This window comes from Lontra canadensis, unplaced genomic scaffold (genome assembly GCF_010015895.1).
Source record: "Lontra canadensis isolate GAN:19392208 unplaced genomic scaffold, GSC_riverotter_1.0 scaffold24, whole genome shotgun sequence".
In the NCBI taxonomy this organism is placed as follows: domain Eukaryota; kingdom Metazoa; phylum Chordata; class Mammalia; order Carnivora; family Mustelidae; genus Lontra; species Lontra canadensis.
This window is the reverse complement of record NW_022631018.1, coordinates 12,757,341-12,773,713: the sequence shown is the minus strand read 5'-3', so window position 1 is coordinate 12,773,713 and position 16,373 is coordinate 12,757,341. Positions and strand designations below refer to the sequence as shown.

General features: G+C 44.9%; 1 protein-coding gene across 1 annotated transcript in view; it reads right to left on the bottom strand.

Moving 5' to 3' along the window:
- Positions 1-1,073: 1,073 nt before the first annotated feature.
- The window catches only part of LOC116870774 (histone-lysine N-methyltransferase SMYD3-like), a 351,448-nt gene continuing 336,148 nt past the window's right edge, over positions 1,074-16,373 (bottom strand). The window contains exon 6 of the mRNA XM_032862874.1: positions 1,074-1,436. Within this exon, the coding sequence (XP_032718765.1) occupies positions 1,362-1,436 (75 nt within the window). The 3' untranslated portion in view covers positions 1,074-1,361. The remainder of the gene's footprint in view (positions 1,437-16,373) is intronic.

The following is a 16,373-nucleotide window of genomic DNA, read 5'->3' as shown; positions in this document are numbered from 1 at the left end:
CTTGAGTAAGGAGCTTAACCTCCTAGGGGCCTTGACCGTCTCACCCCCAAAACACAAGTAATAATAACAGTACTCACCTCACCAGCATGGTGAAGGTTAAAGGAAATAGGCCGTGGAGATTTTGTAGCACCACGGCTGGCGGGCAGTAAGCACCCAGTGTGGGAGCTGTCCTCATCTAACTAGTGACAATACCAGATCGTACCTGCTGCGGATAAGCAAGCCATGTGGTACTCAGGTGACAGAGGCTTGCTGCTGCAAGCAATAGAGGTGGGAATCTTATCCCAGGGCTGTGTGACTACAAAGCTAGTAACGGACTCTTCAACAGGCTCAGTCTTCGGCTTTTTCTTTTCTTTGGTAACTTTTGTGTACTATTTTCCAAAGCACACAAATAGGAGAGAAAAACATCCTTCAAAAATGGTAGAGTGGGGGCACCTGGGTGGCTCAGTGGGTTAAGCCTCTGCCTTCGGCTCAGGTCATGATCTCAGGGTTCTGGGATCGAGCCCCGCATCGGGCTCTCTGCTCATCGGGGAGCCTGCTTCCTCCTCTCTCTCTGCCTGCCGCTCTGCCTGCAGCTCTGCCTGCCGCTCTGCCTGCCTCTCTGCCTACTTGTGATCTCTATCTGTCAAATAAATAAATAAAATCTTAAAAAAATACCCTCCCCTTTAAAAAAAAAATGGTAGAGTGAAACAAACAATATCCCTACCCCATGTGGAGAGCGTCCCCCAGGATCAGGATCCGCACCCAAGTGTTACAGGGATACAGCTGACGAAAACTACACTGGCCCATCATCATGCGAAGCCCATAGCTTAAGGGCCACTCTCGCTGTGGAATGTTCTAGGGGTTTGGACGAGTGTAGGATTACACGTATCCATTGTCATGGTGTCACACAGGTACTTCCACTGCCCTAAAAACCCTCTGTGCTCTATGCCTTGCACCCTTCCCCAGTGCCCTCCAGCCTAGGGCCACATGGCTATTTCTCCTGTGTTCATGGCCTTCCCTCCTCCGGACTGGGATACAGTTGGAATCCAGCAGCACTCCGCCTTTTCACATTGGCTCCTTATTATTAAGTGAACTTCATTATATGCATCTAAGGCTCCTCCATGTCTTTTCTTGGCTTGACAGCTCATTTCTTTTTAGTGCTGAATAATATTTCATTATAGGATGTAGCTCAGTTTCTTATCCATTCAATTAGAGAAAACCATCTTGCTTCCTTCAAGATTTGGCAATTACGAATAAAGCCGCTTATAAATAACCATGTGCAGATTTTTGAAAGCATAAGTTTCCTCCTGCTTTGGGTAAATACCAGGAAGTGCATTAATCATTATTTATTAATAAATACTTGAATATTCACAATGTCCTGATCAAAGTGCTAGTTTGCTGAGGATAGGATGATGAACAAGGTAGAAGGTATCCCTGGCTTCAGGGAGCTTATGTATCTGGGAGAAACAGACAAGAGAAAGAACATTACAAGATGGTGTGGCATGTGAGCTGACAGAAAAAATACCCAAGGCTAAGGGGGCAGCCTGCAGGAGGAACAGGGAAGTGAATACATAGAAGTCTTTATTTTTTTTTTAATTTTATCTATTTATAGGACAGACAGAGCACAAGCAGAGCAGAGGGAGAAGCAGGCTCCCCCGATGATCAGGGAGCCTGATATGGGATTCAATCACAAGACCCTGAGATCGTGGCCAGAGCAAAAGGCAGATGCTTAACTGACTGAGCCACCCAGGCGTCCCTAGAGAGAACTCTTTCGAAGACAAGAATATAGGTAATAAAATTGCTACCATTACCTCACCTTTGACCTTTTCTTAAAATCAAAATTTTCAGAAATATCCAGAAACTCAGGGCATTTGAGCACCAAACAGAAGGAAAATGTCCCCAGACTGAACTTAGCAGAACACATACATGCCGGGTAACATCATGGGTTCAAGGAAGAGCCCTTTATCCAAACAAACCTTTGTTTTCCCACCAAGTGCCAACCCTTTTTTTTTTTTTAAGTTTTTTTTTATTTATTTGAGAGAGAGAGAGTGAGAGAGAGCATGAGAGGGGAGAAGGTCAGATGGAGAAGCAGACTCCCCATGGAGCTGGGAGCCCGATGTGGGACTCGATCCCAGGACTCGGGGATCATGACCTGAGCCAAAGGCAGTCACTTAACCAACTGAGCTACCCAGGCACCCCAAGTGCCAACCTTTTTAAACATGGAGCAAAACTGCTTCTCTGACAGTTAAGGAAGAGACTTTTTTTTAAGGTTTTATTTGTTTATTTGAGAGACAGCATGAGAGAGAGAGAGAAAGAGATCACAAGCAGGCAGCAGGGGCAGAGGGAGAAGCTGGCTCCCCACTGAATAGGGAGCCTGACACAGGACTCGATTCCAGGACCCTGAAAGCATGACCTGAGCAGAAGGCAGATGCCTAACTGACTGTGCCACCCAGGTGCTCAAGGAAGAGAATTTAAAAGCAAATGGCTTTCTAAGGACAGACAGAGATCTGAGGCACAATAGGGCCTCAGTGACTGATAGCAGACCTTTCCAAAAGGTCGGTTTTGAGGAGGACAGAATAAGAGGGACTAGAAGGGAGAACAGAAAAGGAGGTAAACTGTCCACAGAATCTAAAGAATGGTGCCTACACCTGCAACCTGTCCAGAACCAGGTACATGTAATTAGCCTACAATTAGCATGGCAGAAACAATGCATTCTGAAAGGAGGGCAGAGACCGACTGAGGATGGCAGAGAAAAGGGAAAGAAGTTGCTTGACATTTCGAGCATTCTCCAAGCTGCTGCTAATCCAGGGGAGGCTAACGGTACTGCCCACCTAATCACAGAAGCAGACAGACAAAGAGCCCATGGGTGGCCCTGTGTGGTTTTTGGAGTTAGACTCGGGCTGTTACTCGTGAATCTGCACACAGGGATGACAGGGCTCGACAGAGGACAATCTGTTCAAGAATAATCAGATTCCCCTCACTTCTTGCCTTGGTGGCAGAAGCGCCCAATGTATTCACAGTAACTCATTTTGCTTCCATCTGAATCCATATGCTCGTCAATCAGATTAAAGCTGCAGCTGCGCGGCACATTCTTCACCGTAAACAAACCGCCTCAGCAAACCCTAAGGGAAAGGAGGGGATCCTGCTCTCTTAATTTCCCAAGCCTGGGAACGCTCGGATGATTTACTGCTGGGGAAAGGCCACAGCTCAGAGGATTTGTGGCAGGAGCTGCAGGTACAGCCCGGGGAGCAGCCCTCATTTACTGGGAGACTGAAGAGCGAGCTGGGAAAGAGCCCTGTGAAGAAGATGCCTTTATTACATGTTGAAAGCAAAGTGAACGAGGACGTGCTCGGTGCTTATAATTCTGCAGGACGATTTAGAAGCCGGGACAGACGGGTGGAGGAAAATGGAAGGGGAAGAAGAGAATAAAAATCTTACAAGTAGAGAGCACCTGCCATTCAACAAGCACAGTGCTGGGCACGTGGCAGAAACTCTCTCAAAGGAAAGGTTGCTTGGTGGCATCTGAAAGTGAAGCACAATCCTGACTCCCAGCCACCTCCGCACCCCGCCAACAACCTGCTGCGATCAGCCTTTTACTTGTGTAACCAGTAAGCTGACCATGCATCTATCACATGGGGGAGTTCCCACTCCCCCAGGACACTGCGGCAGAGTCCTACACCGCCTACCCAGCCAGCAGCATGTGGAGGATGGTTCTAGTGCTTTCGGGTGGGGAGCAAGGGAACCCTAACCTCCTGGCGGGTCCCAGAACAAACGCACCAGGTTAGCAATGCAGTGACCTTGACAGGGAGTCTGAGTAGAGTGGTGGCAACCAAGGGGCGATGAGGACAGTTTAAGAAAAAAATGGGAGGAACCAAAAACTGGAACCAAGGAGAGAAACACCTGCTTTGAGAAGTGCTTCTGTACAGGAAACTAGAGGATGAGGGCACTACCCGGTCGGGGATGTGGGGTTCGAAGGGGAATGGAAAATTGGCAAGGTTTGATTTAAAAAGATACCTTCTGCTGCATTTTCATCAAGTGATAAAAACACTTATTACTAAGAAGTATCCTGGAGTTCTGAACTGAAGCCCTTATTTTCTGCATTAGAGCTGAGACTATGGGGGGCGCCTGAATGGCTCAGATGGTTAAGCATCTGCCTTCAGCTCAGTCATGCTCCAGGGCCCTGGAAGAGAGCCTGTCATCTGGCTTCCTGGTCATCGGGGAGTCTTCTCCTTTTCTCTGCCCCTCTACCCTGTTGTGCTCTGTCTCTCTCAAATAAATAAATAAAATATTTAAAAAGGAAAAGAAAGGGGGACACCTGGGCAGCTCAATCGGTTAAGCAGCTACCTTCAGCCCAGGTCATGATTCCAGGGTCCTGGGACTGAGTCCTGCGTCAGGCTCCTTGCTCAGCAGGAGCTCTCTCCTCTCTCTAACAAAAATTTTAAAAAATAAAAAGAATAATAAAAAAGAAAGGAATGGAAAGGAGGAAGGAAAGAAAGAAGGAAAGAGAAAGAAAGAAAGAGACGAAGGAAAGAATGAAGGAGGGAGGGGAAGGAAGGATGGAAGGAGAGAGATGGAGAAAAAGAGAGAGAGAGAGAGAGGAAGGAAGGAAGGAAGGAAGGACGGACAAACTGAGACCAGAGAGGTTAAGTGACTTCTTGCCCAAAACACAGAGCTACGGAAGAACAGGACCAGATTCCGCATTCAGGATCCCTTGACACCACTGAGCCTCTACTCTGTCCGCCACCATCCCACGCCACATCTCTCTCTTTACTGCAACTGGTACCCAATTTTCACTGTGGTTTTGTTTTCATGAAGATCATTCAAAAGACTTTAAAAATAAAGGTATTAGATTAACTGGAAGGGATTTTTTTTTTCCTTTCAGAAAAGAAATTTTAACTATCTTCACCAACAAAGGGATTAAGTCTGCTCTGTGACAGAGCTGCATTAAAAATAATGAGACAGATAAAGAAAAGCTTTTTTTTTAAAATTTTAATGAATTCAAAAGCTGGAAGCATTATTGAGATGAACAATGTGTTCACTGCCCTAATCCAATATAATCATGTTTAAAAAATTATTCTGTTTAGGAACTTTCTGCTATATCAGACAAAATCCAAAATGTGCCAAGTAGAATATGAAAATTAACCTCAGGTCCTGAGTGCCGTCCAAATAAAGACCAACACCCTAAGGACTGTCTTTGAAAATACCACATATAAGATGCAAGGTTTTGTGAGATACAAAGATGTCCTTCTGTCTACAATTTAACCCAAAGATTTCTCTTATCCTTTAACCCATATCTTAAGAAATTCGTGATTCTACACATTTTTTTAAAGTACATTCTATGCCCAACATGAGGCTCGAACTCATGACCCTGAGATCAAGAGTCAAATACTCTATGGACAGAGCCAGCCAGGTGCCCCTAAACACAATTTTTTTTCCATCTGAATCAAGCACTCACTTCTGTGTATAAGGAAGCCCATTCAACCTCTCTCTTCTTTCTCAGCTGGAGTTATAAAAAAAGAAATTTAGTTTCTGACTCATCTCACTAGGTTTGATTCTAAAGAAAAAAACACCATAGCAACTTTTAGCATGAACACAAATTTGCTATACAAGTGTTTTAATCTTTTAAGTCTCAGAAGAAAACATTGGAATCTGTTCTTTCCCAAACAATTTGATTGAAAAGAAATAAATATTAGCCAAAGAAAGCACAACATATAGGACACCTATAATAATACTCTTTTCTTTCTCGAAATATATCACATTTCTTAGCTATTAGGTTCTCCCTCTTCTGACAAATCAAGTTTAGATATTAGTATTCAGGTAACTGTGGCAGCAAAAATGACTTTGGTGAAGCAAAGTAAATTGCATTTCACTCATTCTGAGGTTTTGTGTTTTTTTACTACTGCTCACTCACGCTGAACACATTATTTAGACAACAACAAAAATAAGCCACCAATGTCAGGTTCAGCTTTAATTTCAACAAGAGCACAGCAGTGGTTACAATTAAACCTGGAGGATGAACCAATTCATCTTCCTACAGGTTTGTGATTAAAACCACTTACTCCAAATTACTTAAAATCTGGTCCCAGCTATCATAAAATGATGATGCCATGTTCAATAATCCACAAAATTCCAATTAAAATCCAGTCCAGAATATGGAATGTCATTCGTGTAAAATTCTATATACCCCAAATTTGTAACAGAATATGGCATAAATTTCAAAATTAATACAAGTATTAAATGAATGAGTGAACTGGTAATTAAGTCTTTTATAATCAGGGGTCAACTACCTGGCTTGTCATTTTCTAGATTTCTAGATGATCATCTGACTGCCTACAGTCTGTTAATGCTGTTGTTCTGAGTGCTCATGGGAATAAGGGAAACAGACTGTCCCCATCTTCTAAGGAGGTCTACTAAGGTCTGAAGAAGCATTCATATCTACTGGTTATAACATGATTTATTACTACATCGCTAATTCTACACATAATAATGTTTTTGTCTGCATAAAGCAAAGAATAACCCATGTGGACAAACTAAGACCCCTCCAAGGATATCTCCTTTGCTGCCATGGATGGAACTGAGACTGCTTGTCCAAGAAAAAAAAGAGGGGCCTGACCCAACCAACAAAGACAGCAGAGATGGGGACACAGGCAAGAGGCCACAGGGAGACAGAACCAAAAAAATCCCTGTCCCTGTTACTGTGGTTATGCCCCAAAGGTAGCTCCCCATCTAGAGCCCAGTCTCAAGATGAAGATACTGAAATAATGCCCCCAGTTTACCATCCTGAAAGATACCAGAGGAATAAGCCTTATTTAGAAGCGTGGCTCCAGGTTGAAATGATATTCTACAGAAGTTATTACTCCTGAAATATTACTCAAGGGAAAACTATTAATACCATAACCCCCCCCCAACACTGTTTATATGTCATCACAGCCTTCTACATGCAGGAGGGAGTTTCTATTAACCAGTGGGGCTTTGTAACATAGCAGAAAAGCACAGGGTTTGAGGCCAAGCAGGTTAAAATCCTGACTCTGTTATTTCTTAAATATAGTGCAGTGAATTAGGAACTTTGATTTCTGACCTTCAGTTTTCCCATTTGTGAAATGCAGACAATAAACCTGCCTTGAAAGGTTATTAGAAGAATGAAAAATATGACTTGAAGAGCCTAACAATGAGTAGACACTAAATAATTATTTGTTAATCTTTTCCCATAATCCCCATCCCACCAGCAGATGGGTGCAATTAATTAGATAAATTTAATTAGATAAATAAACACTTGATTATTTTTAAAAAATTACCTTTAAGGTCCATTTCGACCCAGAAAGCATATTCAACACTATATGGAGGTATTTTTTTTTAATATTTTATTTATTTATTTGACAGACAGAGATCACAAGCAGGCAGAGAGGCAGGCAGAGATAGAGGAGGAAGCAGGTTCCCCGCTGAGCAGAGAGCCCGATTCGGGACTCGATCCCAGGACCCTGAAATCATGACCCGAGCCAAAGGCAGAGGCCTAACGCACTGAGCCACCCAGGCGCCCCTATATGGAGGTATTTTAAGAGTCTCTGTTGTCAATACCCAAAGACACATTTAGGCATGTTTGACCTTCCAATAGATCTTTATGTGGGAGGAACAAAGAACCTTCTGGAGAGAACAGTCATCCTAAGGGAAGAAGTAGAGGCTTGCAAATTTGGTCAAGGGACACTGGAGAAGTAAAGAGAAGAGGTAAGCTTCAGCCAGACCACTCTGACCCCCAGGTCTGAAGTCGACATCCTTGGGTAGGCATTGGAGGAACCACAATAAATAAAGATGTGCTTGACTACAATAGCTGCTTCTGGGAGCCCGAGGCAGCATCACGTCCTATGGAGCCTAGGAAGCCAGACCTACTCACTCGAGGTGAGGGACGAGCCCAGCAGATGCTAGGGCAGGAACCAAACAGAGAGCTCGGACGATGGGGAAGAGAATCTCGCAGGAGGCAGCTCATAGCGAGACAAGAGAAGAGGCAGCGGAGGGTGGGGGTGGGGGGTGAGGATGCTGGGAAGTGGAAAGAAGAGCAAGTTTGTGGGCTTACTGGGAGCAGCGGCAGACTCGACTGGGGCCACACGGCCGTTCAGAACCGACTGGAGGAACTTACAGCTGGATGTGTGGAAACAGCATGGGAAGAACCATTTTGGGACGACTGTCATCCGAAACTAGAGTAACCCAGTAAAGCAGGAGTTATGTGTCTTTAGACTAATGGCAGCTCAGACTAGACGCTTGCAAAGGGGAAGCAGAGAGAAAAGGAAAGGAACCAAGTTTTTGTGTACTTACTACGTTTTAGGCAATGTTCTCATTTAGGTCTGTGTCATTTCATTCTAAAGAACAGATCAACAAATTTCTTCAATTAAATATACTTGCTCAGTAAAGGCTTTTGAAGGAAAGCCTATTTAATTTTGATGATCAGGCTGCAGTCTTTGATTGCATCACCAAAAAGAGAGATAATACACTGGAACTCACAGCAAATATTTTTATTGATTTATTCAGCGAACATTCCTGTGTATGCCAGGTCTCAAAGCAGCTCTCAAAGACCCTCTCAGAGGACATGAGAGGTTGAAATTATTTTTGTTATAATATAAAAATAGTATTTGCCCTTTTCACTCTCATTATGAGTGGGCAGGGGAGTTTTGCAGAGGCCACGTGTTACATAATATCACAAAAGAGTGAGCGAGCAAGCAGATTAAGAAATAATTTGTCATCCATGAAGCCATACATTAAAGAGATTTGCAAAACTGTAAAACAATGCAACTTTTTCCTCCCCAATTTGTAATTGTTTTTGGAAAGTTATTTTTCACAAAAATATTTATATTAAAATTTAATGGATTTCTTACTTTACATGAATTAATAAATACTTTAAGCTTCCCAGTTTTCATTTCTAACATGCAAAGATCAGTAGACACCCATTTAAAAACATATCTTTGGGGTCCTCAGTAATTTTGAAGAGTGTAAAGGGATCCTGAAACCAAAAAGTTCCAGATTCAGTGTACACCACAGGCCTTTTTTCTCCTCCCGAGGATAACCACGGGATATGAAGAAATGACCCGATCCCAGGTCATAATGACCTTGCCCCTTCCACCCTATTGACACGTATGCACGGTCCCTGGTCCTGCGACGGAGTGGATCTTGAAATATTCTCAAGTATTCAGTGCTTCTTCTACAGGTAGCCCCCCCGCCCCCTGCAGTCCAGTCCTGGGATGCTCCATTCTCCAAAGACATCAGACTCCTAAGCCCGGTCCCCGCCCCATCTTCATGCCCGTTCCTACCCACCTGGACCTAAGGGGCATTGTGACCTTCCTTACAGGATCGGTGTCATCGATGCCCTTCCCTTGCTCCCTGTGTTTAATGCCTCTGCTGCTGGGCGGAGCTCCACACAGAGCGCCCCGCTGTGCACCTCTACACCAGCAAAGCACCAGGAGTGCAGGCTCCGGAGCTGCCCTGCGACTCAGTATCTGCGACACCACTGACCAACACATCCAGCCTTGCAGTCCCCTCTGCAAAACGGGGATGGAAAGAATGGGGCTTCGTTCATGGCATTGCTGTGTGGATACTGCTTGTTACTGGAGCCTGACACAAAGTAAGCACGGGAGAAATGCCTGCTATTTTTATCTGTGAAAACATCTGGCTGCTAAGCTCTAATGGAGAGAGTCATGGAACTCTGTGCCTGTGCGGCTAACACATGTACGAAGAGCAATTCATCCTTGTAACTACTCGGGACCCCGGAACCTGAGATCCCACAGTCCAGATCTGTCCCCCGCGGTTCTCTCCCCTTCCACCTCTGCTCAAGCCCCGACCTTCTGTGTATGCACTTCTCCCTCAGCAGATGGCCTTGCTTCTGATTTCACAGAGAAAACAGAACCAGCCATCAACTTTCTACCCAAACCCATGAACAGCAGGTGCACCGATCTCCTACCTTCTCCCCTCTCTGAGAGGAACAGGACTCCCCCAACACCTGTGCATCCAGGGTCCTACATTTTCCCTCCCTGCCTCTGTTCCAGATGGTTCTCCCAGGACCATCACTTCTACTTCATCTTCAGTCCCCTTCTCTCCCAGTGATGACTTCCCCTCAGCCTAAAATCCTGCTCTGAATCTTCCAACCTAAAACAAAGTAAAAGACAACCCACCTCTAATCCCATTCACCTCCAGCTACCCTGTCTTCCTCCCTTCACAGCCAGGTTGACAGAAAATTCTCTGCACTTGTGCCCCATTTTCCCAAACACCCAGGATTATATGACAGACACTGCGACTGCATCAAGCATGAACTCTATGCTTCAGTTTCCAATGACTCGTACACACCAATTCCACAGGACTTGAGGTCTGTGCTTTGTGTGACTCTCCCACTTGGATCATTCTCTCGCCTTCCTTCTGGGGCTTCACTACATGGAGAGTTCACTAACAGCCAAATACAGGCCCATTTGGTGTCTGTAATACAAATATATAATAGGACACTGAGCCTGAGCTCACTGAAAGACTCCATGAAAATCATCCGAATCTTGATGGTTCCAAAGCCTTCCCTGTGCTATCCACTCTGCGTCCGTCCCCACAGACAACATGAAAGTGACTTGGTCAATGACTTCTTTGGCCAAGTAAGATATCAAGGAGCCAAGGTTCCCCATTTGGCTCCATGCTTTGCTCCACTGGGAAATCTGTTTACAAAAAACAGGTGGGGTGACGGGGGCTTTAGCTCTCCAAGCCTCACCCCTGAGCAGAAAGGGGCCCAGTATGGACTCTAAGGCTACAGGGCTTCGCCGGTGGTGTGAACAGCAGAGTTCTTAACAGCAGACAGACGCCAGTCACCCTACTGATTCATTTTTCCTTCTTTTTTTTTTTTTTAAGATTTATTTTATTTATTTGTGAGAGAGAGTAAGAGTGCACACACAAGCAGGGGCAAGGGTAAAGGGAGAAGGAGAAGCAGACTCCCAGCTGAGCAGGGAGCCCACACTGGGCTCCGCAAGGGGTCGATCCCAGGACCCTGAGATCATGACCTGAGCTGAAGGCAGACGCTTAACCAACTGAGCCACCCAGGAGCCCCAGGGAAGAATTTTTTTAATTAATGTTAAGGTCTGGGAGTTTTGCCTAGGCTCCTAACTTGGAAAACCTAATTTGATTTTTACATGTTTACTACATGCAGAAAGACTTTCTTGGGCCTTCTCATCATTTCAAGTCAATTTAGCTAATAACACCCTTTCATCAGACAGCCCTTAGCCCCAGAAATCTGAGAAATGGCTAAGAAAAAATTAAAAGGACATAAAACAACAACATGAAAAGGATTTTATAAATCCTGCCACTGGGGTGGGAGCAGAGGACAAGCTATTCACCATATACAAAATTAAATTGTTTAAAGAGTTTAGACTCTAAACTTAGCAAATGCCATCTACAAAGACTCTGAAGCTTATAATGGTAAGTTATGTGGAAGCTGAGAATGTGTTTCCCCATGAAAAAATGCTGTATCATGGTTACGATGCAAGACTAATTCAAAGACCCATTTCTCTGATTCCTTCAATAAACTTAAAATCTTGTGAGGCACCATGCCAAGAATTAGGGATATAAAGTCAAATAAGATTCCATCTTTGCCCAAAGGAGCTTTAGCTCTAGTACAGGAAACTACATTAACATTTACAGGGGGCGCTCTGTGTTCTAGAATATTCACAAGGTGCTCTGGAGAGCAAAGGGGCAGCTGAATCAAACGGAAGGGGGGGGTCACAGAACGAGTCCCTGTAAGAGGTCACATTTGCACTGAATTTGAAGGTCACATGGGAATTCGCTACATTAAAAAGGAAGACGTAGGTCAAAAAGGGTACTTGATGGCTGACCGGATGACAGAAGTGGGTGGCACAAATGGGGTTCGAATGACTCGGGTGTCTGGTCTGAGCAAATGATTCAACATGGGAGCCATTCATGGAGAAGGACTCACAGGAGACATGAGAGCGGAGTCGAAGAGTTCACACGCAGACCAGGCAAAGCTGAAGCCTCTGCCTTCCACCTGTTGGGAAGAGCAGGGGATTTCCATGGAGGGCTTCTGTCCGCAAACCTAGAAGTCAGGTGGTGAGACAGAGAGGACAGGGGCTGCCCCCGGTGCTGCCACCAGCCCAGCGGCGCACAGGTGCTCCTGGCCCCTCCTCCCACCTCTGCAAGGACTCACAACCTACAAGTCTTTGCCTGTTTGCAGCTTGTGCTTTGGCCGTATCAGCAAAAAGTGCCTCGGGAATCTCTGGCTGCAGAGCTGCCACCGTGTCCCGATGATCAAACTGAGGCTCGGAGTTAGGACCGGCCCAACAGCAGAAATAGAAATGAACAGCGGTCAAAAAGAGCAGCAAAGATGGGGGTTTCATCACATGGGGCTTTTGTTGTAGGAACTCTTGACTTCCAGAGTATTTAGTATGTCTTGTTTTATTTCCAGTGCATTTTATAACTATAAAATGGTTATTACATTTTGATCAATTTAGAAAAAAAAAAAAGAGAGAGAGACAGGCGGTCTGCGCTCCTCACCACAATACACTGCCAGGTTTCGGCAGAAGCAGCAACCCCTTTTCTCAGAAGCCCAAGCTTTCCAAAGACAGGCTCTCCGTCATTCAGACGTCATCTCTCCTGATAGATCATCAGGGAGGCAGATGCTGAGAGGCATTCCCGCTCCAGCAGCTCCTTTTAGTCACCTTCTTTGTGACAAGCAAAAGCCCTGCTTCAACACTAGGATGCCCCTGGTTCACCCGGGTAGCCCGTCCAAAGGGACTCGCGGCCCCTCTTGCCACAAAAAGCTTCGTCTTCTTTTCCAGGGCCGGCCTCCCCTTCTTGTCCTCTGCTACAGTTGGGTGTTGTGGTTAGTTACAAAAGAGCTACGCATAACGTCATCAGTACCTGGGCAAACTGCTTTGAGAATCTGCAAACCAGGCCATCTATTACGGGGCTTCTACAATGTGGTGTCACAGACCCGCATGCCTCAGACCATTGCATGAAAGATCTGGGCCTACCTACAGTTCAGACAGAAGATGAGCTTTATAAAGAAATACACTGCCTGTGAGATCCCAGTGGGTTGGAGACTGCAAGAAACCGAAATGCTTAGATTATTCTAGGAAATGGGCCTATTCTTCCCTGGTTATGCAGAGCAGATTGAACAGACAGTTGTAGGAACAGAGAGGTAAATCGACTTAAATAAGTAAAGAGCCAGGGGAAATGCAGGTTGCAGAATGAATTATTAAAACCCACACTGGTCTATTGTCGTGGGTACGACTGATTTCTGAGAGAAGACATCCTCTCCTGAATACTGCTACTTTCAGGTAAAAACAGACTCATTATTCCCCTAAGTCTCTTTCTCCATCATTGATGAAAAATGACTCAGATCCATCGGTTTGTAACTGATGTGTCTGACACTACAAGTTCATCCCATGCACTGCCATCCTTTGAAACACATAGTAAGAAAAGAAGATTGTCTTGACATGCAAACCAGCACGTTTTGACGTGAAGCCACCGAGATATATGTGAAAGGGCATTTTTCCTAGCAGGACAGACATACAATTCTGTCTGAAAGTTTACCACACATTTCAAAGTTCACTTTGAGCAAACACTTTAGGATAAACAATTACACAGTGGCTAAAAGAGGAAATTGGCTTTTTTTTTTTTTTTAAGAAATCTCCAGTAAAGGCAGTAAGGTATACATTTTTATGTTTCCTTTTCCTTAAACTTTAAAACTGATTTATTTATTTAGAGAGGGAGCATGAGCAAGAGGAGCAGAGGGAGAGAGAGAGAGAGCAAATCTCAGGTGACCACATGGCTCGCATGCACTCTGATGCGGGCCTCAATCCCAGGATCCCAAGATCACAACCTGACCTGGAACCAAGAGTCGGAGGCGTGACTGACTGTACCACCCACACGACCCTGTATTTCTTTATTCTATACAAACCACTGAAAAATACAAAAAGCTAGTAGGTGCTTAGAATTCTTAGTACAAAGTAATAAGTGTTCAAATTACTGAATTAGATAAATACACAAACACAGAATATATAACTATATATATAAAATCAGTCCAATACCATTAATTCCACTTCAATTTTTTTCTTTAACCAATAAAACTGACTAAATCAAAAATGTTGCTCTTTAGGGGCGCCTGGGTGGCTCAGTGGGTTAAGCCTCTGCCTTCAGCTCAGGTCATGATGTCAGGGTCCTGGGATCGAGCCCCACGTCGGGCTCTCTGCTCAGCAAGGAGCCTGCTTCCCCCTCTCTCTCTCCCTGCCTCTCTGCCTACTTATGATCTCTCTCTCTCTGTCAAATAAAGAAATAAAATCTTTAAAAAAATTTTTTAAATGTTGCTCTTTAATCTAGGTAATAAATTTTATGTTTACCTAAGAAATACTTACTGAGCACCAACTTTGCATCAGACACTGTAGATGGAGCAGTAAGCAGCGTGTGAGATGCGCAGAGCCAGAAGTAAAGAGACAAGATCACTTCAGGTCACGTTAACAATGGGATGACAATCAGTGGTGTCACAGGCATGTGAAAGGAGCGACTTTTAGACGGGATGACCTGAGAAGGCCTCTTTGTGGAGACCATGTTCCTTTTTTCTCTCTCTCTCTCTTTTTTTTTTTTTTTTTAGTATTTGTTTGTTTATTTATTTATTCATAAAAGTAGGCTTCAAGCACAGTGTGGAGTCCAAGATGGTGCTTGAACTCACAACCCTGAGATCAAAACCTGAGCTGAGGTCAAGAGTCAGACCCTCCACAGACTGAGCCACCCAGGCAGTCCACGTACCCCCTCCCCCACCCCTGTGAGGACTATTTTCAACAGAATTCTGAAGAATGAGAAGGAGCCTGTCATAAAAATTTGATTTAATTTAAAAAAAGGATCAGGGAAGTACACGTTTAACAGTGTGCTTTAAGTCAGACTTAAAGCAGCTGCTTATATCAGGATATACACCAAATAAAATGGTTTACTCAAAAAGATGGTTCTTTTCCTCACGGAGGGCTCCACATGGCCATGGGCGGACCCAAATTCATTCTGATCTTTCCTTTGCCACCCGGGTATCCTGCTTTCCCCCTCTGCTCACCCAGAAGGCTGTTCTGTGCCACACTCTTGTGAACAAGAATGGAGAAATGGGAAGGACACAAACCCCCGCCAGCCTCATCAGGCCCTCTAGAGCAGAGAACAGGCGCTTTTCCATTACCCAGGTCCATAAAGGCCCACTTATGTCTGCTCTGAACACTGTCCCACAGCTACTATGAAGCCGCTTGGAAGGTTGCATGCTTTGAGCTGGCCGTTTGCAGGCCCCCCAAACCCTGGAATTCTGACAATCGGAAGAAAGCTTGAATGGGTGTCGGCCTGTGAGCAGTGGTGTCTGCTGAAGCATTCCAGACAGGGCAAGGGCAAGTCCCTGGCAGGACAACAGGTTTGGCTTGTCAAACAGAAGATCATCCCGTTCCGAGTGTCAGGAACACAGGGAACACAGCCCCGAAATTCAGTTAGTGAGATGAGAGCCGTTGGTACCAAGGGCTCCCCAGGTTCTGGATACGGTAACTGGTAAACATAAGAACCCGACAAGCACTTTGCATACCTCACTGAAATCTCCCCACAAGCCCCCGGAGTGGGGACTACTTTTGTTTTACAGATAAGGAAGCAAGCGCTGGGATTAAGTGACTTGCCCAAATTCATGAAGTAGGAGGGAAAGGAGACACAATTATAACCCAGGTTGATGTGATTCTTAAATTCATGCTCCCAACCCCGCACCCTTCATTTCTCTGCTCCAACGATACGCCTCTGAATAGAGAATGACAGAATTCATTCTTCCAGATCCATTCCTGTCATTACCTGCTCTCCAATTCACTAACACTTCAGAGAAGTGCTTCTTTATTTTTTTAATATTTTCATTTATTTGGAATTCCACATAGAGGGATTTCCATGTGATTCTTTACCTATCTAATATGCATGAGAGGGGAAAAAAGTTCTGAAAATTGAAACTGACTATCTCTTTCTGACACTGAGGTGTGGAGGTGTGAAACTCTTATTAGTGGGAAAATAAATCTCCACACCGCTGCTTTTCACTCTGAGAAACCTGGGGAGGAAGAAAAGAAGGCAGAAATTTCAAAGCCCCTGCCAGTTCTTCAGTGCTGGGAAACATTAATGAGCTTCTGGATTTGCAAGGTGGGCCCAGAGCCTAAGGATGTTTGAGAGTTAAATTGCTCTGCATAATGAAGTAAAGGTAATTGAGTTTCCCCGAATCAGAGAATAAAGAGGCCAAGGAAAATGGAGACGGCAGGGAGCCAAGAGGGCAGCCGTGGCCTAACCTCACGTGGTATCTCAGATGATTCTAGCACGTCCCAGTTTCCATCTGAGAGCAGGGACAGCAGCGGGTGAGCACCCCCCAGCCGACTGCAGTG